At 35.5% G+C, this 21,247-nt stretch overlaps 3 protein-coding genes and 1 pseudogene across 4 annotated transcripts; 2 read left to right on the top strand and 2 right to left on the bottom strand.

Annotated features, from left to right (window-relative positions):
• Nucleotides 1-980: 980 nt before the first annotated feature.
• LOC121244753 lies at nucleotides 981-8,758 on the bottom strand (annotated as a pseudogene).
• On the top strand, nucleotides 8,309-13,219 carry LOC121244836 (transcription factor SRM1-like). The gene is made up of 2 exons (XM_041143051.1): nucleotides 8,309-9,481; nucleotides 12,482-13,219. The coding sequence occupies exons 1-2, from the start codon at nucleotides 9,096-9,098 to the stop codon at nucleotides 12,987-12,989; spliced, it is 894 nt and encodes a 297-aa protein (XP_040998985.1). The 5' UTR covers nucleotides 8,309-9,095; the 3' UTR covers nucleotides 12,990-13,219.
• A 393-nt stretch (nucleotides 13,220-13,612) lies between these two features.
• On the top strand, nucleotides 13,613-15,757 carry LOC121244837 (GEM-like protein 4). Of its 2 annotated transcripts, XM_041143052.1 has the most exons (5): nucleotides 13,613-13,832; nucleotides 14,397-14,588; nucleotides 14,699-14,779; nucleotides 15,013-15,287; nucleotides 15,411-15,757. In XM_041143052.1, the coding sequence occupies exons 2-5, from the start codon at nucleotides 14,516-14,518 to the stop codon at nucleotides 15,591-15,593; spliced, it is 612 nt and encodes a 203-aa protein (XP_040998986.1). In that variant the 5' UTR covers nucleotides 13,613-13,832; nucleotides 14,397-14,515; the 3' UTR covers nucleotides 15,594-15,757. The 2 variants fall into 2 exon arrangements, 1 of the variants encoding a protein (XP_040998986.1); XR_005936496.1 differs by lacking the exons at nucleotides 13,613-13,832; nucleotides 14,397-14,588; nucleotides 14,699-14,779 and having other exon boundaries at nucleotides 14,935-15,080; nucleotides 15,275-15,287; nucleotides 15,411-15,519.
• A 1,296-nt stretch (nucleotides 15,758-17,053) lies between these two features.
• Nucleotides 17,054-20,527, bottom strand: LOC121244835 (piriformospora indica-insensitive protein 2-like). Its single transcript, XM_041143050.1, has 2 exons — nucleotides 19,284-20,527; nucleotides 17,054-18,329 (listed from the first exon to the last, which is right to left on the bottom strand). The coding sequence occupies exons 1-2, from the start codon at nucleotides 19,491-19,493 to the stop codon at nucleotides 17,241-17,243; spliced, it is 1,299 nt and encodes a 432-aa protein (XP_040998984.1). The 5' UTR covers nucleotides 19,494-20,527; the 3' UTR covers nucleotides 17,054-17,240.
• Nucleotides 20,528-21,247: the final 720 nt, after the last annotated feature.

Genomic DNA, 21,247 nt, shown 5'->3' on the forward strand with positions numbered 1-21,247 from the left:
GCTTGTGAGTTTGTAAACACACTGGATTGGGAGAACGGCTATCTCCTTAACCATACCAATGTACGTCCAAGAACCCACGAGATCAAGAGATACCCAATGCACTGCACAAAATGCAAACTTCTATCAACTCCTCCAGCATACTGAATTCTATCTACTTCTTTGCACACATGCAAATCCCATCAAAGCCTATAAGCTCGGGAAGATATGGCGATTTGGACCCAGACAACCTATGCTTTTGATACGTACTTCGGACCCAAATAATGTAAGAGAGAGAGAATTAGATGAGCCATGTGTGACCCATACTTGCGCTTCTAGTAGCATTCTTTCCTACTGTGCCAAGGGAAGAGCACATATATTTAACTTGTATATTGACATGGTGTCATACAAGTTCAAAACATATATTGCAGAATCATGGACAAGATGATGACAGAAATGCTAGTGTAACTCTGAACTCAAAGCAAAATTACTTGATCATTATTAGCTGAATGAATAAGGATATTATTGAGGCCCCTACCATTCTCTCTTCCCATATAATCCGTGCTAGAAGCAGTAGTAACAATTGGATAGAATGATTATATTAAGACCAGTCTAGGGCGCCACATCCTGTCAACTAGATCCATTGAGATGGCTAAAACTCAGAATTTTATATCATCTAGAGGCCCTCAACAAAAATGTTCTACCACCATATCTTGTGTTTGATGATAGTGGCTGATTGGTTATATCAGTTGTAGATGGACAAGAGATGAATAGCATTACAGTTCCATGAAATAAAGGACCGACACCTCATCTGTCGTGTCAAATCTGTGATAAAATCTCAGGATAGAGAATCAATACTAAAGTTGCTATCTTTGTGAATCCATGCAGTATAAGTTGTTTTGCTTTATGCTTCTATACGGAAACACAGAATAAAAACTAACTCTGCATGGTTAATCAGTCCTCTCATCAATCTCGTTTAGATGGATGTACGACTAGAAGCATGATGACAGTCAGAAAAAAAGGTAAGAAATCTATTTCAATAACAAGTTCTTCTGGTCATTTAAAAACAGGGATCTTTGAAAATGCTTTTTGAACAATAAGCTTCTCGTAAGTAGGAAATTAACACCCACTGTCTGAAATGAGAGAACCAAATAAAGACATCTGAAGATGCAAAATGAGTCTCCAGATTGTTTAAAACACATTTAATCATTTATCACTTGACAGGTCCCTCACCATAAAAAAGGTTGAGGTAAATATGCAAACACTCTGCTTTACAGTAGAGATACAATCTTCCGACCAGGCTAAAAACTATATTTAGTGCTTATACAGATCATGTCTTCGTGTCAAACTAACACAGGAAGTATAACGAGGATAAATTTGTCATCAATTATATAAGTAACTCATATTAGTCAAACAAGTACCTCTGACATGATGTAATCTGCCTGTTGTTTCGCATAGTAATGCTCTGATGGGTGAAGTTTTCCAATAATAGGTAGTAGTTCAACATCTGACAAGAATCTGTGAATGAAAAGTCCAAACACAAGTAATTATTAGTACCATTCAAAGATTAATATTCACATTAGAAACATGTCTTTGATGAGTACCCATTGCTATCTTTGTCAAGCTGTGTAAACAATGTACTAGCTAGGCCCTCCCTTGGGTCACCAAATTGATGTGAAGAATTATGACCTTCTTCATCATAGTTTCTGACCATTTCAAAGAGTCCGAGACAAAATTATTTAAAGTTAACCTTCTCATCTTTGTTTGTATCACTTTCCCTAAGGATGCAAAAGGCAAAATAAATAAGTAGGCAAGCATAATGCCAAATTCAATAGCCTTTTTTATCAAGTAAAGAAACAAATTAGCAAGGTACCAGGTTAGGGGCAGAACCTAATAGCTTTACTACAACATCAAAGCACTTTACAGATAAATAAAATAAATGTGGAGCAATATACTGAGCTACCAGATAAAGCCATTAGACCAAGGCAATCGATCACCTGTGCAACAAGCAGTCAAATATCCCCGAATTGAGTTATATGACTTGGTTATTATTAGTTGCCACTAAATTCAGGTACATGTAGCCCGAAACTAAAAGGTTAAGCCCCCAACTATCAAAGAAATCCTGCCTTAGGTACCTAGATGGTCCAATTCCCGTTTGGATTGCAAGATGCTCTCATCTCATCCCGTCTAATCTCAACAACCAAACACCATAAATACAAACACTTTTCAATTTCAAATATTTTACTTTTTCATCTAATTATTACCTAATCATTACAACTTTCCCAAAATTCCAAACAAAACACAACAAATAATTCAACTTTTTCAAAATTATATTAAAAATTATATTTTAAAAATATTTTAACTTTATAATATTTTCATTCAACTTTTTGTCTCTCATTTTCCAAAACCCTATAAAATATCTTAACTCAAACTATTTCACTACTATTCACATACTATTTTACTACTATTTACAGATCATCTCATCTCATCTGTCTATCCAAACGAGGCCTTAGGTAACTAGACCCATATGGAACATATTAGATTGAGAGCCTACAAAAGAGAAATTTTAATAAAGTTGAATTGTTTTTCGTGTTTTGTTTGGAAGTTTGGGAAAGTTATAATGAATTAGGTAATAATTAGATGAAAAAGTTGAAAATTTGAAATTAAAAAGTGTGTTTGTGATGTTTGGATGTTGAGATGAGATGAGATGAGAGCATCTTACAAACCAAACGGGGCCTTAGTAGGTAACTAGACCCATTGGAACAGATTAAATTGAGAGCCTATAAAAGAGAAATTTTCAACCAAGTCAATAAAAAATATTTAGATGAAAGTTAATGCAAGCGAGATGCAAGAGTCAAGTCCCTTTCGAGAGTCAGAAATATGTGTGTGATGCATTAAACCTGTCTTATATGAGATTTGTGCAGGAACTCGAGAAAATCTAGAGTCAAAGAATTTAATAAGGAGGAGAAACTAGATTACTACGAAAGTATTGACACCAATTAAATGAACTGATAATATAGTGTTTTTCACTGTAAGAAATTTCTCTCTTGAGAATGACCTTAATAAGTTGGTCAACAATTTTGTAAGTTGCTTGACACTTACCAACAACGACACAACTGCAAACCGGAATGAAAAAGTTTCAAATATTTTGATTCAATGCAATTATGGTCTGAAATGATACAACAATTTAGAACTGTTGAAAAAGGGAACTTGATAAAAACAATCTCACCTAACTTCCTCCTTGCACAACCACTTAAGTGGCATTGGGTTCTTGGTATCAGCTGGGTGTAGAAAGCTAGAAAATCAAGAGACAAGTTAGGTAAAAAGCATTAAATTTAAATGGGAAAACATAAAAAAGCTTTTCTGCAATGAAAGAAACTTGCTAAACAGAAGAAGCTCACTCATTGAACTCTGTTAAATTTAAAAGACCATCTCCATCTGCATCAGATGCATTAAAATGTTCCTCTTTCCACCAACCCACATACCATAACCAAAAGAAAAATAGAGGATACAGTGAGTCTGTGTAGGGAGAGTCGAAGGAATGTGAGTGAGAGAATGAAAGAGGAAGGAAGCTTTGTGCTTTGTTCCTTGCGTTTCCTTTATTATTCTTTATTATTTGCCAATGATCCTTTTGATCAGGTTGACGAGCCTCGCTCTCTCTCTCTCTCTCTCTCTCTCTCTCTCAGCTTAGCTCATTGTAAGATCAAATGTCTCAAAAATATTTGAAATAAACAACATTATATATGTTTATATGTTCAAACTATTTGTTACATAATTGTAATGAACTTAAATAGAACCAATTTGGCTGATCACATATTCGATTTAACAATCTTTATTGAACCCAGTCTACATTTATCAGATTATTTAATGGTCAATTAACCATGTCCAATGATTTGTTGGGACTTGACCTAATTTTGCACTTCATGAGAGCCTAAAATTCTTCTTCTTTAAAATTTGTTGGCGGTAAAATCCACAAGCGAGTCCAAAGAACCGAGGCCCATCATTATAGCCCAAGATCGAGAGGACAAGGTGGTTGAACATAACATATAAGCAAGCAACGGTGTTGCCATCATCTTGCCATGGCGCGTTCAATGCCGATGGGGCCAAGTGCCCGCCACCTCACTTAGGGCAAGAGTCTGCCTCTCCACCTCACCAACGGGAGGGCCCATTTAACGAAAGTAAGGGCAGGCCTGATCTAAGAATAATGTCACGTATAAATCGTAAAATAAGTAATTATTTTAAAAAAGAATAAGATTTATTTTTAAAAAATTAGTTTTTATTTTTTTTTATTTTTATATAAATCTCATATTTATTAATTTTTTTTTTTTAAAAAAGATTACGCGACACTTAAACACTCTATAATATAAATATCATTTCTCTTAAATAGAATGACTAAAATAGTGATCATAAATTGCCTTGGCAGAGACCATACGCCATCAAGGAAGAACCTTTTAAATGAAACACAAAAATAATCAAGAAAATGGAGGAAAACCATTGAAAAGAAAAGAAAATTACCAAAACTTCCTATTTAAATCATGAAAAATGATACTCATCAGCCCATTTAAGAGCCCACACCAATGGTCATTTTTGCCCTCAATTACAAACGGCAGCTCCTTTTTCTCCAGCATTCGATTGAGGAGAGGAAGAGGAGCAAACGCTGGTGAAGAAGAAACCGTTTGTAAATCTCACTATAGTGCAACACTGTGACCAAAAAAGAAAGACGAGAATTTTTCGATTTTGTTTTCTTAAATATTTTTCATTTCCTTTCTGATTCTTAGCAACCATCAAAGAATCGTAAATCATTCAATTGGTTACAAATAATAGGAAAAATCATCAAATGCAAAAACAATGCGATGAAATTCTCCCCAAATCTCATTTTCTGCAAAGCATATTCTCCCGTACTCTCATCTCCAGTCTTTGAAGTTTTTTAGATGGACTTTCAAAATGGTTTTCTAATTAGACCAAGATGAGAAATCCAAAGAACGGAAAAACTGTGTCTATCCAGAGACAAACCAGATTTGACGAACACATGAGGAAGAACCTATTTGGAAGAAGCTAAAACTAGATCCTCCAATAATGATGGTTATATGGTAAGAAACAATTCCTAAAACGTCAAACTCAGAATCTTTAGTTCCAATGAAAATAATAACTAAAAAGGAAAAAAAAAGGTTCTTACACTGTGAAAGTATTTCCAGTAGGTCATAATCTCAAGCAACAATTAGTGGAGTTAGAACAATAAGGGGAGAGAGAACAATTACTGGAGTTAGAACAATTGGAAGAAAAAGGTTCTTACACCGTGAAAGCATTCCAAGCAGGTCACAATCTCAAGTAATAATCAGTGGAGTTAGAATCATGGTAGAAATCAAATGCAATTTGAAGAACAAGGCAGAGAGAGAGAGAGAGAGAGAGAGGAAAGCGGGAGAGAGAGAACAAATAGAGTTATAACCCCTTGCAGTCGTGAAGAGTTTTAAGTGAGTTTAGATTCTAAACTATCTTATTATTGTAATTTTTTTAAATTTTAAAATAATAATAATATTAAAAAATAATATTCTAACAATATTTTATCATCTCAACTTAATTCAATTTAATTTAACATCTAAACACAAATGTATGCTGTGTGTGTTCTAGAACCGACATATGAATAGAACTATGGACCACAATAATGAAATGAAAAGAATAAAAATAAAGAAAATAATGGGCTATTACCTTTCTATTATCTATTTACTATTTTTTGTATTTGATTTTTTATTAATTACTAATTTTACTTAATAGTTAAACAAGTAATAATTAGTACTATTAATAAAATTATATATTTTTTAATTTTTTCTTAATTAGTAAAGATGATAAAAAAATACTAAAGAAATATAAAAAAATAAATACATTATAAATAATAAATAAGTAATAACCCTATCACAACTTGAAAAATAAAAGAAATAACATAATATGAATAATAAATCATTTCAACTGGATTTGGGTCATAAAATGGATATCGTGGCGGGCCAGAGTTAAATGAGTAATATTATATGTAATTGTAGAGTGTATAAACGTCGTACAATTACTTTAAAAAAAAATTATTATTAAAAAATTAATTTTTTTTATATTATTAATTTTTTTCAAAATAATTACCTCACTCTTATACACTCACCATCTACAATCGAGTTATATTGCAGGCGGGGTGACCTTTCGGTTTTAAACCCCCACGGGCCACGAGTGGTCACGTGCTATTGTCTACTGTTTGCTCGTGAAGTTTGATGAGGTGGAATAATAATGGCATCTTGTCTTCGTTTAAAAGAGCATTGGCATTGTCATCTTTAAAATTTAGTTAAAAATAGATATTTTTTATAAATTTAAAATCAAGTCATAATTTTACATTAAATTAGTTAAAATAATAATATAATATTAACTTTTTAATTATATTATTTTTAATTTTTTTATTTAATTAATAATTTTATTTTTATTTAAATTATTATTTCTCAATTAATTTTTTTGTTTAACCTAATTATTCAACAAATACATTTTAGAATAAAATGTAAAAAATGTTAAACTAGTTGGGTATGATATTTTAGAATAAAATATTATTTGTGAAGATGAAAAGAAACACTTAAAAATATTGTAGCTCATAATTGAAGTTACTACTATTTGACTACACTAATATAGATGATAATCTCTATTTTTTCAAATTTTAAAAATACAAATTTTAAAGATGGATTGATACTTGGCTAAACAAGAAAGAAGGAAACCATAAATCGATCAATCAATCAGATATGGATAAAATATAATAACAGAAAAATATAGATCCATTTGAATATTAAAAATATCTTATCTTATCATTATAATTTTTTTAAATTTCTTTTTAAAATAAAATAAACAATTCAAAATTTTAAATTATAAAATAATAATAATATTAAAAAATAATATTTTATTTAATTTTTAACTTCTATATAAACCCCTCTTATCTCATTTGATTTGATTTGATTATCCAAGCCGCACCTTGCCCTTTTTGACTCATTTTTCGTGCAATAGTCTCGGAACTGACGAAACGACGCCGGCAGCAGCAGAAAGATTGAGCCTTTTGCATGATTTTCTTTCGGCCTGCTGTGGAAACAAAGAAAAAGGCAATGACCCACAAACACCTACGACGCACTTTTTGTTTTTCTTCTATCTTCTTGTTTTTTGAAATTGTTGTGTTTTGTCTCTGCAACTGTGCATAGTTTACTCGTTACCTCATTTTCTGCATTGCAATTGGTTTGTTTGTTTTGTTTGGACATAAAAGAAAAGAAAAGAAATTTAGATTGATTTCTCTCTCCATCTCTCCCGATGGTTATCTGTCAAATATTAACGGGTAATGCAGATTCCAGTGGCAGTGGGTTTTGCCACTTGGGGTTGAGGCCCTTTTCAATCCCAGCTATCCAGTGTGTAGCGCAAAGTAGTCGGTGGAGATGGGACCAAATGTCCACAGAGAGAGAGAGAGAGAGAGAGAGAGAGAGAGAGAGAATGGGACCAATTGACCCATCCTTCGCAGTTTTCACCTCCTCTGTGGACATTTCAGGATAATCCTTTGATATCGCCCCTAATATCTTGTACGCCCCTTGTAAATTTTCTACCCCAAATTTCAAACTCTTTTTCTCAACTTCCTAAATTTGTTGTCTTTAATGATTTTATTTTTCTGGGCTTATCTGGATTCGGGATGCTCCTAACGTGTTCTTAATAGGCTCCTAATTCTACTCGGGAATTTGTTCTTATTAATCTCCTTAACTAAATGATACTTCCAATTGCTCTCTCTCTTCTTGGTTGAGGTTCGGCATGCAGTTGTGGAGTTTATTGCAAATACCAAGTTTGGGGCCATTCATCGGTTAGTTTATTGCAAATGCCATGATATGAAGGTCGAGGACTGATCCAAATAAGGACAAACGTACAATAAAAAAATGGTTGGCAATAATGGATATGTGAGTTTGGGGCCTTTTCATGGCTTGCCTCGGCCTCGTTTTTGGGACATACAGGTAGATGCCCATAAAAAAAGATGGCCTAAAAAAATCCTGGTTATTTCAGAAGAAGGGTAAAAAATCTCGGGATTTACCAATTTGAATATTTTCAACCTGTAAGGTTTATAACCTAATCATTTACTGGGTTTTAGTTTTTACTGTATGGGTTTTCTTGAATGAAAATGTGAACAAAAAAAAAAGACTTGGGAGTCAGTTGTGATGCCTTTTCCTAAATATAGTAATAGCTAGTATCCACAACTGAGTGTTGGGATTTTACCTAAAGTTTTTCAATTTGGCAATATAACACCCCCTTTTCCTAAATATTGGTCTTTTTTCTTTTTGTTTCTTTCTATAAATCTCATTTTGAATTCTTTTTGATGTTGGAAGCTAGATTGCATACATTGGTTTCTAGAATTCTCGTGCCATTTTGAGTTGAATAGGTAGAAATTATATTTCTATCATTGCCAATTGAGGAGCATGCGTGGTGATTTTACTCTTCAAAGGGTTTAAAGGAGGATAAATTTTGTGGGCCCGAGCTGTTAGAACTGTTCTTGTCTTGGGGTTTCTTTTGTCTTGTTGGAATGGGAAAATAGCAATTTGAATGATCTTTCTCGTCAATTATAGACTTCTAGGTTTCTCTTTTTTGTTTGGCTTCTGCGTTGTCTCTTTCAGATTTCACCATCCAAAGCCCTAGTTACCATTCCATGGAATTCACCGCTGCGTTCATTTCTATATTTCCCATCTTGTTTAAGAATGCCCTTTAGTGTATCTTTGATGTAATGATTTTCAGATATTTTCATGGTCTAAAGGAACTGTTGCCTTTTCGTTCATCAATAGGTCAACATTTCACAAGAGTACAAAGTTTGAATTCCGGATCAAATCACCGTTAAATTCTTCACATACTTCACTAAATTTCTGATTTTTATTGGCGGTGATCTCTCCTTCGTTTTCATGGGCGTTTTCTCGGTCTGTTTGTTTCTCTCCTTGCTTACCTCTATTGTCTGACATATCTGCTTCCCATAATTTAGGCTACCATCAGACTACTTATTGGAATCCCACCGTAAAGAAATTCGGATCCAACTTTCAAGAGCAAGTCCTGTGGGTAGTATTCTTGGTGGTGGGCTCAGAATAAGCTAGATGACTGTGGACGAAGCGGGTATTAGCTCCTTATGGAGCAGAGATCAAGATAAGGCATTTGAGATTGCCCTGGCAACTCATCCTGAAGATGCTCCAGATCGATGGGAGAAAATTGCAGCTGATGTTCCGGGGAAAACCGTAGAAGAGATTAAACATCATTATGAGCTGTTGGTTTATGATATTAACCTGATTGAATCTGGCCGTGTGCCACTGCCTTCCTATAATTCTTCTTTGGAGGGGTCAACGAGCTATACCTGTGATGAAGGAACTGGTAAGAAGGGTGGCCATTTGGGGCATCATAACAATGAGTCTAATAATGGAAATAAGGCTTCAAGGTCTGATCAGGAACGCCGTAAGGGGCTTGCTTGGACAGAGGATGAGCACAGGTCAGAATAATTGTTTATGATTTTATTTACTTTCTGGCAGTGCATAAATTCGTAGGTGGCATTTTCAACAGTATCTATTATGGTTGGCACAGGCAGAACTACTTACCCAAATTATGGTTAAGATTGGTTATGTTGCGTTACTTTAGTGATTATTTTGTGTATATAGTTTGTGTGCTTTCGAGATCAGTTGTATGAGTATCTTCCTGTCTTTGATGATTGTTGACAGTTTCTTGATGTGCCACTTAGTCTGGACCAAAGTTAGATGGTTTAACCTAGAAAATTGTTTTAAGGTACAAATCATTCTGTTATATGAGTTCATTGGTTTAAAACTTTTGTAACGACACCAAAGGTTATTGCTTTTACTTTCATTTTTGGTATCAAACATGTGTGTACTGGAAAATTTAAATTTTCTTGGAAAGCAAGTCTATTCCTCTTTTGGAAAGCAAAATTTAACGTCTTTTGGAGATTGAGAAATAGAAGATTGTGAGAAGTTGGTGGTAGACCTCGAGCCATTGTTTTAACACCATCATTGGATGGTGGCCCATAATGGTGCTGCTTTTTCTATCTCTACTTTTGAGAATTTTCTAGAGATATTTTTCTTTTCTAATCGTTAGGTGTTTCTCTTGTATATGTCCTGTGTATTGGGGTATCACCCTTTTTTTATCAAATAAAACTGTCCTATAAAAAAAGGAAACGCCAAGGGGTTTGAGAAGAGATAGGCACCTAATGAAGAGTCAGTTTTTGGTGGTTGTGACCTTAATGAATTAGGCATACAAGAACCTGCACAGAAGCAGTCCTGTGTTCAACCTTTGAATGTGTTCATTTTTTTTTTTTTCATTCTACAAAAGAGAAAGATACCCCGTAGTTTTATTAATAAACCCTTACTTATGTCGAAGGATACCATGGTGACAGATTGAAGCACCTTGCAGTTACAAAAATCCAAAAACCAAGGTGTAAAAGACCTATACCATTACCAAAGACTATACATACATTGTATATTGTAAAACTAAGTCATGTATATGTTAAAACTTGAAGTCCTAGTTTATCTAATCTTAGTAAGCCTCTAATCAAACTGAAACTTGATATTAATACTAAACCTTGCTAATTTTTATTTACAAATACTTGCATTTGCATAGTTATTTGCATAGTTAAGATCGACCGCTTCTGAAGCAGCCTTATGAAATGAAAGTGATTTCCCTGTCGGTTTGCTCTGAATAGACATACAACATTTCCATACTTCTTTAGAATCCATGTCTTATTTGCACTTTTCTGTTTACAAACCTGAAACCCTGTATTGTACTGGATTTGCCTAATCAAATCCCATTGGTAATATTATTATATGCTTTTTGTAACAACAATTTATGTGCTTTGTCATCATGTTCCATTTCTGTACCTAACAAAATTCAGGGAAGGGTAGAGGTTAGGATTGACCTCATGTCTTGGCATCATTCTCTAGTGCTCTGCATCTGGAGAGTCAGTTTCGTTTGGGATCCATGATTTGTTGCTTGAAGGTTTTTTATAAAAGACAATAGATTAGAGATGGTATCTGATATGATGTGGAAAAGATGCTTGAATGAGGATGTACAACATTGAGATAATTTCTGGTACTAAAGCCATGCTATTTGATTAGAAAGCTCTGATTGTTATGTGATATGGATAATCTTGGGAGTCATCTTTTGCTTTGGCGTACTTTCATCATGATCAAATATAACAGGCACCCGACTACAGAATTTAGTGCAAGTTATTTGTTTCTTTAATTTGCAAATGGATTGGATGTTGTCTTTAGGATTTAAAAACGTTTTGCCACTTTTTTTTGGTGTTGGGAAAGAGCGATGGGGTGAGGTATCCCTTTTCACCCTCTCACTTTGCCCTTTTTCCTTTGTTTCGCTCCAAAAATGTTTGCATTATTATCTATTTGGATTTTATTTATGTGAAGTGTTTATAAAGTCAATTTATAAATTTCTTTTTATCGCCGATTGAAAACTTAATACTTGTGCATTTCTCTGAGTTTGCTTGTCCATGAAGGTTGTCAAATATGGAGGATATTAAATAGTATTCAGAGTGGTATTCATGAGAAAATTTCTTAGACTAGATCATTTTAGATCTTGTTGGGCGATTTAGTAGAGCCAGAATTTGGCCATCTTCGATATATCAGTAGCTATGGTAATTGATTCAGAAAGTATCTGCCTGGACCAATAGCTAATATCAATTGGGGACTGCTACTAAGACCGATAATTTCACCAATGAAATTGACCACCTTTTCTTTTTTCCTTTTCTTTTAATCATTTTTTACATGAGTAATTCTACATACAACTGTGAAGTGCGTAAATGTTGCATAATTGCTTTGAAAAATTAAAAAATTAATTTTTTTACGTGGCTTCCATGTTTTATTCACTTTTTTCAAAGCGATTAGCGGTGGTTGCACAATTCACGGTTACAAATATCTTTTCTCTTTTTATATATCTTTAATATTTAAAAAAAAAAAATCAATTCACTAATAGTCATTTCCTTAATCATTAAGTAAAAAAAATAAAAGATAAAAAAGAAGAAATTCAATCGGTCATTTTTATTGATTCAACTAGCGTTTTCCATCTATAGGTCAGAATGTTGAAATTTGTCCTCTATGAACTCTCTCTGCTGCGATTTTGTGCAAGTTTTGGGATTTTTTGTTTTTGATTTTTTAATTGGTACATCCATTAGAGCCTATTCTTTAGCTGCAAAAGTGGGAGGTCTGCTGCCTATACATGTAATTTCTGAGGTGCACTGAAAGTGTTCCGTTGTACAAAATGCATTTGTGGCTGTTGCAAGATAGGGGTTTCTGTTGTATGGTAAGGAGCTATGATTGTATGTTGATATATTAAAAAAGAAAATAAAGAGGGATGAACGCTTGAAGATACTGAAGTAGCAAGTTTAGATGATGTCATTCAAATGCCATGATTTTTTAATTTTACTTTGTTCGTATGTCAGTAAGCTTTAATTTCTGTATCCTTTGTTCATCAGGTTATTTCTTCTTGGTTTGGAAAAATATGGGAAAGGGGACTGGCGAAGCATATCTCGAAACTTTGTGGTGACAAGAACACCTACGCAAGTGGCAAGCCATGCACAAAAGTACTTCATTCGTTTGAACTCGATGAACAAAGATAGGAGGCGATCAAGCATTCATGACATTACTAGTGTTGGCGATGGAGACATTTCAGCACCACAAGGACCAATCACTGGCCAAACCAATGGTGGTTCTGCAGGAGTTTCCTCTAGCAAATCAACCAAACCACAACTGCAGCCCCAAGCTGGGCCTGCAAGTGTTGGCATGTATGGTGGTCCGACTATAGGGCAACCTATAGGAGGATCCCTTGTCTCAGCAGTTGGTACCCCTGTGAATCTTCCTACGGGACCACATATGGCATACGGTGTCAGAGCCCCTGTACCTGGAGTCATCGTTCCTGGTGCACCAATGAACATGGGTCCAATGGGATATCCAATGCCGCCCACCTCTGCTGCTCATAGATAATGTGCAGTTTAAGCTTCAACACTTGCAAAAGACAGAAGAATATTATTACTTGTGCTCTTCTTTGGATCTCAGTCTGAATATTTTAGTTTATTTAGCAGAAGGTTTAATGTTTTAACTGTCATTTGTCTATTTTTGCATCCGTTCTAAATAAGCCATATGGGTAGGATTTTACCCTGAATCTGTATAGGTAACTGGTGGCAAGTATCTATAAGTAGTGCAGCATTCTTGTTTGTTTCTTCTTATTGACATTTCATTTTGAGAACCATTATTAATTAGTCTTTAAAGATAGTCAGTGCTTAATTTCTATGGCACAAAGTGTAAAGAGCAGCAGCCCCTCCCCTCCCCTCCCCAGCCACAATTTTGAAGTAGCATATCTAAGCCTATGCGACTCATTTTCGAAATATCTATTTTCAGAGTTGTCTTTGAATGTTGTTTCCTCTTTATGGCTCAAGCTTTAATGTGTTAAATATTGTTAACTTCACTTTTTTTTTTTTTTTTTTTTTATTTATTTATCATCTTGTCCATTTTTGGTTAAAGGGAGGCTTAATTTGGACAAAGTACGAAAAATGGCTACCACACAAATAGAAATAGGAGAGCCAAAGAGAAAAAGAAGCAAGAAAGAAAGAATGCCCGTGAAAATAATAAGATCAAGAGGCGAAATGGGGTGACAGGAGAAAGGAGGAGGAGGAGGAGGTCAAGGTTCACAATTTATTGTTTTCCTCCTGATACTTTTCTTGGTTATGGTTCTCTGAAGTTGGATTCTTTTGAATTTTTGAAAAGAAAAAACACTCAGAAAGTGAAATTTAATAAAGGAGAATCAAACCAATTCCAACACCATTAAAGGTAAAACTTCGATCCTTCAAATAGCAGTACCTTTCTTTCGATCGAGTTTGCTAGTTTTCTTTTTTTTTTTTTTTTTTTTTAATGATCTGCATGAATTATTCTGTGGTTCCACATATCATTGACTGCGACAAGATTTAACAGCTAAATATGATTTTGAACGTAAGATTTGTGAGATATTCTCTGTGAATGAGCGTTATAGTTATATAATTATACAGGCGATGGAGCTGGCTAAGGTTGGATGAATCCTGAACATGGACTTTTTCCTTTTTTGCATGTATTGATATTATCTCAGGCTTCAAACATTAAAAAAAAAAAAAAAAAAAAAGTATCTCACTTTGTAGAATCCCTGCATTCTTTGTTAAGGTTTGGATGTGATACTAGAAAAGATGCACAAATTTTAATCGATGCACCATGTATTTAATACATGACAAAAAAAGAATCTGCAAATTAAGCTTTAATGGATCTCATCTACTTTTCTTTTTACTACTTTTCAAATTATTTAGTAATAAAGTTAAGATAATATGAAAAGATTACATAAAAATCTCGTTGCTAAACCATATGCAGAAAGACAAGGTTCGATCAACCATATAAAGCATATCTTCATCTATAAGAATCTGACAGCTGAAAACATTCTACACTAAAAGAAAAGAAGCCCTTAGAGACAAAAGTTAATTAGAACCAATATGGGACGCATGAAGTCTAATGCCAAAGCACATCCAGCTGAGATACCAGCTAAAGGATACTCACCCCAACAAGGTACCAAATCTCTCTCTCTCTCTCTCCTGCACCCTCCACATTCACGTGGATTTTAAACCCCTTGAAACGGAGCCATTCAAATAATGAGATCGATGCTGCTGATATTGCAGGTAAAATAGATTCAGTGCTTAAAAGGATGAACAAGCTTAAGAAAAAAGCAAAGAACTTTGCTCATGGGGTCCTCGAGCATGGTAATTAAACTCAATATTCTTTCAGCAGCTAAGATCTGATTATAACCTTCATGCTGGTTTATGAATTTCATTTCATCCCCATGCAGTCATTTGTTTCTATTTAAGGAATGACTTTGAATACATACAACACATGGAAAGACAAAAGTGTTGTTTGAACATGTTACTACATGTGCCACTTGTGTAAAACATTAACATTGACTGATTTATTTAATTTTTATGTTGAGGGACTGCAGTAAGATTGGGGCACAAATTCACTGAAACTGTGAGATGGAAGTTGAGGCTGGGGGCTAAAATTCTTCAAGTAGGTGGATTTGAGAAAGTATTCAAGGAGTTATTTAGTGTTTCAGAAGGAGAGAAACTATTGAAGGCTTTCCAATGCTTTTTATCAACTACAGCAGGTCCAGTAGCTGGGCTCCTCTTTATCTCCACCAAAAAGGTTTCTTTTTGCAGTGAGAGATCTATCAAAGTCTCCTCTCCAAATGGAGAAATGGTTAGATTCCACTATAAGGTATTCATAAATATTCACACACACACACACAGTCTCTCTCCCTCTCCATTAAAATGCTTATTAACAAGTTCTGCACTATTTACTCATTAACCCGAAGAAATCTGTTGCACTCATTTTTTTCAGGTATTAATCCCACTGAAGAAGATAATGAGAGTTGACCTGAGTGAGAATGTAAGGAAGCCATCGGCAAAGTACATAGAAGTAACAACTTGGGATAATTTTGACTTCTGGTTTATGGGTTTCTTAAACTATCAGAAATCTTATAAATATCTTGAGCTGGCAGTTTCTCAAGCCGGGGAGAATTGAAAGGCATTAGTCAGAACTGTCTCTTCTAAGCACGAATACTAATGACTGTTTTGTTTTTTCAATGAAGTTTTTGGAATAGGAATCATTGTCTCATTAATAAAGAAATAACATATCCAACCACACCATAATATATTTATGATGGGTTTCCGACCTGTTTTATATAATGATTTTAGTTTGTCAACTTTACTTAGCATGTCCACGTGGCAAAAATAATGACCAGTCCTGCTGAAATGCAAAGAAGAATCAATTTTCTACCCTCCAGAAAGAAGTCAGGGCTATTAATTAATTAATGGTTAAAAGCCAAAGAACAGTTCCACAAGCCAATCCAGAACACATGCAAGCAGCTGAGACTGGCTGACAAGAGCCTTTAATTTTGTCTACCGCCCTCTCAGAACCAGCCAGCCCCGGCCACGATCATCCGCTTTAAACAGGCTACTAGGCTTCCCTACAAGCCTAAGCCTAATCATACTACGTACCAAGTACACAGGCCTACTGAGGATGATACCCTAGTAATTAAAGTCATAAAGGACTAACTGCCCCTCCTCGAAAAATCAACACATGATCAGAATTCCTACTTAAATGCCTTGTCCACAGAAGCCAAGTGATCAACTTGGTATTTGAGAAATCGAGGGGTATCCGGTTCGTTCAGTTTTGAACAAATTTTCTAATACATCTTCTCCTTAAAACAATTTCTCTTGGTTTTTTTTTTTAACAAGTATCCTCGTAATTTCTAATTTATTAGTGAAATTAATTTAGTATAATATAAGTAGTGACATTAACGACTTATTTCTATCATAGTAAGTAGTCTAATTTATTTATATACTAGATTATACCATAATACCTAATTCTTTATTATTATTTTAGTGTCTAACTTACTTTATACTTGATTATGTATATTAGTATCTAATTTAATATAAAAATATATATAAAAAATATTTTTATATGAAAATATGAAAACTGGTATCCAACTGATTTCGAATTCGGTTTGAACCGATACAAACGGTTCATTTTTTTTACACCTCTAAAAAGGGGAAAACCGAAAAAGGACTAGTTCTATCACTTGCTGTCCTTCTCAATTCTCATGTCTATGTGGGAAGTTCTTATTACAAGATATATCGAGTCTAGTATCTTGAAAATCATGCTAAAGAAGTTTAGTTATGGTATTTAAAAGTCTTTAATATTTTTAAATAACAGACGACTAATCAAGATACACCTAAAAAATGTGTACAGAATGTATACAAGTGGCATTATCCAAGGAAAGAAAGACATGGTTTGGAAAAGAAGGCATGCCTGGCTTTAATTGTAATGCAATATATATCATTCCGATGTTTAGAGCTAAGTCAAAGTGGACATTAACTATATATGGTTGGTTGGTACAACCGGGTAAAAAAGGCTACAACTTCATGTTAGGGGACGAGCAAAGAGGAACCAATTAAGATCAGAATGCGGTTGGATATATCTGAAAGAAATATTTTGGACTAGAGACCTGTCTCCAATTAAGATTCCTATAGGAAACATCTTAAGGAAAGACCAATCAACATTTCCACCGGAGAAACTCACCAAAACCCATCACTAACATAGCTTGGACATCCCCAAAGAAGCCTCAAAATGGGAATTCTTATTCAAATTCCCATCAGCCAACTTAGACTACTTAGTTCTTGGATTGGATTCATGTACTGTGAACTCTTTCTGGCACAGTTTTATCCCATATGGAACATGGCTAGGTGACTTCAACCCAACCGGGTAACAAAGATTTGGGTTGTTCCATGCCCCAAACCTCCTTCCCATTTTCCCAAGAAACCCTTCAGAGAAATTAATCTCTCCCGTCAGATTGTTCCCATTTAAGTAGAGTGCAGTAACGCAAGGTAGAGTAGATAGCTTAGCAGGGAGCTTGCCCATGAGGTGGTTGTCACTCAGACCCAGAAATCTCAATCTCTTTAGTTTTAAGATGGATTCAGGTATCTCTCCTTTCAAGCCCACGTTAGAAAGATCCAAAACGACCAAGTTGTGTAGTTTATGCCACTCTAGGCACGTAAAGACTCCACCAATGGGGTTGTTGGACAAGACCAGCTCTTCCAAGGAACGCATTTCTTCAAGCGATTTGCTCAAGCCACCTGAAAAGTTGTTGTTTCTAAGGTCCAAAAGGGTCAGATTCTTCAAGTTACTAATCTCACCTGGTAGCATACCTTCCAGCTGATTGTTGCTCAAGTCAAGCTTCAAAAGTGAGGTCAACCCTCCGAGACTCGATGGCAAAGGCCCAGATAGTGTATTCCTACTTAAATCAAATATAAGTAGCTGACTCAACCTACCAAAACTATAAGGAATTGGACCATTAAACCTGTTCCCAGCAAGAACTAGACGCTTCAAGTTGATCAAGTTTCCAATATTTGTTGGTAATTTCCCAGTTAATCCACTTTCAATAAGTACCAATGATTGGAGCTTCCGGAGAAAGCCAAAGCTAGCAGGAAATTGCCCAATAAGACCAGGGTTGGATCGGAAGTCTAATGATTCTAAGCTGCCGGCAAGTTTCTTCCAGTTATTGGATGGAATGGAGATGGGATGTCTGTGGGAAGAGACGAAGCAATTGAAGAAGGATAGAGTTTTGAGGTACTTGAGCTCAAATAGTTGTGGTCTGAATTCTAGTTTTGTGGCACAACCAAGAGAGTTGTCATGAACGGGTCCAATATTTAACGCAGTAATGTACCAAAGCCCCTCAACCAGATCACAAGAGACCCCCTGTAAAAGAAAATGAGAAAACTTATTAAACTTGAGAAGAAAGAGGCTATAATCCATCAGATAGTTAAGTTCATTACATGTGTAAAATATACTTGTGTAAATTGAACTTCAACACTTGCATATATAGCGTCTGAAATTAATGATTTTCTAGTGATGAAAATTGGGTAATGAGCTAGAATCACCATGTGCACGGTAATAATCTTCTGTAAGGAGCATTGAAGAGTACATGGAAAGTTTTCCGTGCAAAACAAGTGGTATCTGTAGCCTTAAGATTTTGAGCGCAATTTCACAAACTGTTGACTTCAGGATGTATGCAGAAAACTAGAAGGCCAGGTTCCATTTTCCGCTTCTGCAGAATATACATCAGTTCTCAGGAACTTCGTGGGCTAAAGACAAATACTCCAGCCAACAATGGAGTAACCGGACAGCAAATGGTTCAAGTGTATTTGTGAAATAATTTTCATAATTCCATGCCTTATTTGTGAATTACTTATCATCCCACGGTGCAAGCAAGAAACTGAACAAGGCGCTAGTTTGTTACTTTTTTTTTTCGGTAATGTTTGCCATGTGACCAAAAGGGTAATGATGATGATAACAATAATGATGATGGTCATGATGATGATTATGATCTTTCTAGGTGTCTAACTGTTAATGGGTTTCTTCTATCAGAAGAGGTTCATATTCACATTCTATTTTGAAGTAAGAATGGTGAAACATCCCGCACTAGTCATACTTCCATGTCAAAGAAATTCATCTATTTCTGTGAAACAAAGCGGATGGTTTGAGTGTTCAAAGTACTGTTAGACGAAACTCCAATGGCTTCTAACCATGACCATGAGTGAAAAAATGAAGTGGTCGTATTCTTTTACCCAAATTAAGCACAAGGAAAAAGGTAGTCCCATAGTGCTTTACAACTATACGCTCTACATTATGATAGGTGGGGGAAGGCAGTACCTGTATAGGAGTCCATCCACAGGGATCTGGATATAGAGCTGAGCCATTCCACCAATTACCCACAAAGCCCTGTATAGCAAAGTACAGAGCTTCCTTCTCTGTTTTTTCCATTGGAGCTACATCCATGTCTTCCTCCCCACAGCACCAAACAGCTAAACAGAAGACGAAGACAGCAAAAGTGACAATACTGATGGTAGTAATGCTTTTCATTGATGTTCAGAATCCTCCACACCCAAAAGAAAATGGACCGGGACAACCTTGATGGAGAACAACACAAGGGAACACAAAATGAAGAAGCTGGGCTTGAATTTAAGCGAACATTATAGCATTCCTATAACATGGGCCTTTAACTTTTTATCAATAAAAACAAAACAGGGTATTTTTGGAGTCAGAGAGTTCGTGACACAGAATTAAAGAAAATATTATTCGAAAAAGTGTTGAATGATGGGGGAAAACGAAGGAAACAAAGAAGCAAATAATGGAAAAAGCTTGCTTGTTTTAATGGAAAAAGCTAAGGAAGTACATCATACATAGCAGAGAAAACCCAATATCTAATCCCAGTTCTCGAAGCTCAATGTATTAATGGTACTGAAAAATAGTAATAATTTCGGAACAGTAGTAACTGAAGACTTTGAGGCGAAAGCGAAAGGCAGGGTTGCTCTGTATACGGCTCTGCTTTTGCACCCATGTGGCTGTCATCAGCATTGATTTATCAAATATAAATTGTTAATTTGTTTTTATCTAACAGGTTGCGACCCTAGGGAGTAGAGATATTATAGGTTGGGAGATACATGGTTGGAGACATGGTAAAGTTTGTGGGAATAGTTAGGGTAAAGGTTTTTAGGGTTTAGAATGTCTGTGTTTGTCGGGGGGTTGGACCATTGCCGAATGCCGACGCAAAGGAGAGATGCATGTAGGCGCAACACGCATGCAATACAAAGTTGGATTTAACTCGTTCTTCCTTGTTCACCCCAACTTTCTTTTTCTCCTTTGAAATAATATTGTTAACCTATTTCTCTCCTTCTCTTCTATGAAACAGAGAAGAAAAGACAAAAAGAGCAGTGAGGCATCATAGATCCAGTTACTGTTTTTTTGGGTCTTTGGCAGGATCATCGACCACTCTCCACTCTCCAGGAAGCTCAAAGTCCCATGACTTTCCAGCTTGGAAAGTCCCCAAGACAAATCAAGTTTGAAGCTTAATAAATAAGTGATACCTAGACTCCTAAGGACTCATTTTCTCCTTTTGGTTGGAGAAATGCATTTACAACGTCTGAAAACCCCCAAAGCCTGGACGTTTTGGAATTGGTTTTGTGTGTGAATATGACCTGACGATTTCATTTTACTCCGAACACGGTTTTGTTGCATGTTTCCAACTTTCCACTCCCTCTCAACAGAGAGAGCCAAGAAATTTTAGAGCTTTTCGGAGTGTGGACCAGACTGAAGGGCCATGGACAGTTAATAAGTATGCATAGCCCACACTATGCTTAAATCTTTAAGACAGTCCTATCATAGGCTGACAAGTCATTTTCCACCTTGCTTTTTCGAGGTACTCTCCTGAGAGAGAGAGAGAGAGAGAGAGGGGTTAGACACTGCGTGCTCTCGTCATTTTTAGTTAGATTTTGTTACAAACTTATATGCCCTGTTTCTATTCCATTCTTGGATCCAAGTGCATGGGCTTAGCACCAACAACCCCAACTATCAAGCAAACAACCAACCCAGTTGTTGCCACACGAGCTTCGACAAATGGAGTCTGGACGGATGAGGGATGAGTCGTAAGTCAAGATTCATATTTTATGGTTGGTGATTTGCAATCTGTAATGGTCGTACAGGCTGCAGGCCTTAAATAACATGTCCCACTTCCACTTATTTGATTGTCTTCACAGCAAAGTTGTTACAGGAGTCGTGCAAACTGAACTAACAATTTACTTCTTCCTTCTGCCTTGTATGATTAAAGTGCAAGTACC

The sequence above is a fragment of the Juglans microcarpa x Juglans regia genome, chromosome 8S, assembly GCF_004785595.1.
Source record: "Juglans microcarpa x Juglans regia isolate MS1-56 chromosome 8S, Jm3101_v1.0, whole genome shotgun sequence".
Classification (NCBI taxonomy): domain Eukaryota; kingdom Viridiplantae; phylum Streptophyta; class Magnoliopsida; order Fagales; family Juglandaceae; genus Juglans; species Juglans microcarpa x Juglans regia.

Coding starts and splice junctions, on each gene's coding strand:
- LOC121244836 (XM_041143051.1), top strand. CDS start 9,096: ATGACTGTGGACGAAGCGGGTATTAGCTCCTTATGGAGCAGAGATCAA. Junction 9,482..12,481: donor TGGACAGAGGATGAGCACAG/GTCAGAATAATT, acceptor TTTGTTCATCAG/GTTATTTCTTCTTGGTTTGG.
- LOC121244837 (XM_041143052.1), top strand. CDS start 14,516: ATGGGACGCATGAAGTCTAATGCCAAAGCACATCCAGCTGAGATACCA. Junction 14,589..14,698: donor AGGATACTCACCCCAACAAG/GTACCAAATCTC, acceptor CTGATATTGCAG/GTAAAATAGATTCAGTGCTT. Junction 14,780..15,012: donor TCATGGGGTCCTCGAGCATG/GTAATTAAACTC, acceptor GAGGGACTGCAG/TAAGATTGGGGCACAAATTC.
- LOC121244835 (XM_041143050.1), bottom strand. CDS start 19,493: ATGAAAAGCATTACTACCATCAGTATTGTCACTTTTGCTGTCTTCGTC. Junction 18,330..19,283: donor GTGGATGGACTCCTATACAG/GTACTGCCTTCC, acceptor TTTCTTTTACAG/GGGGTCTCTTGTGATCTGGT.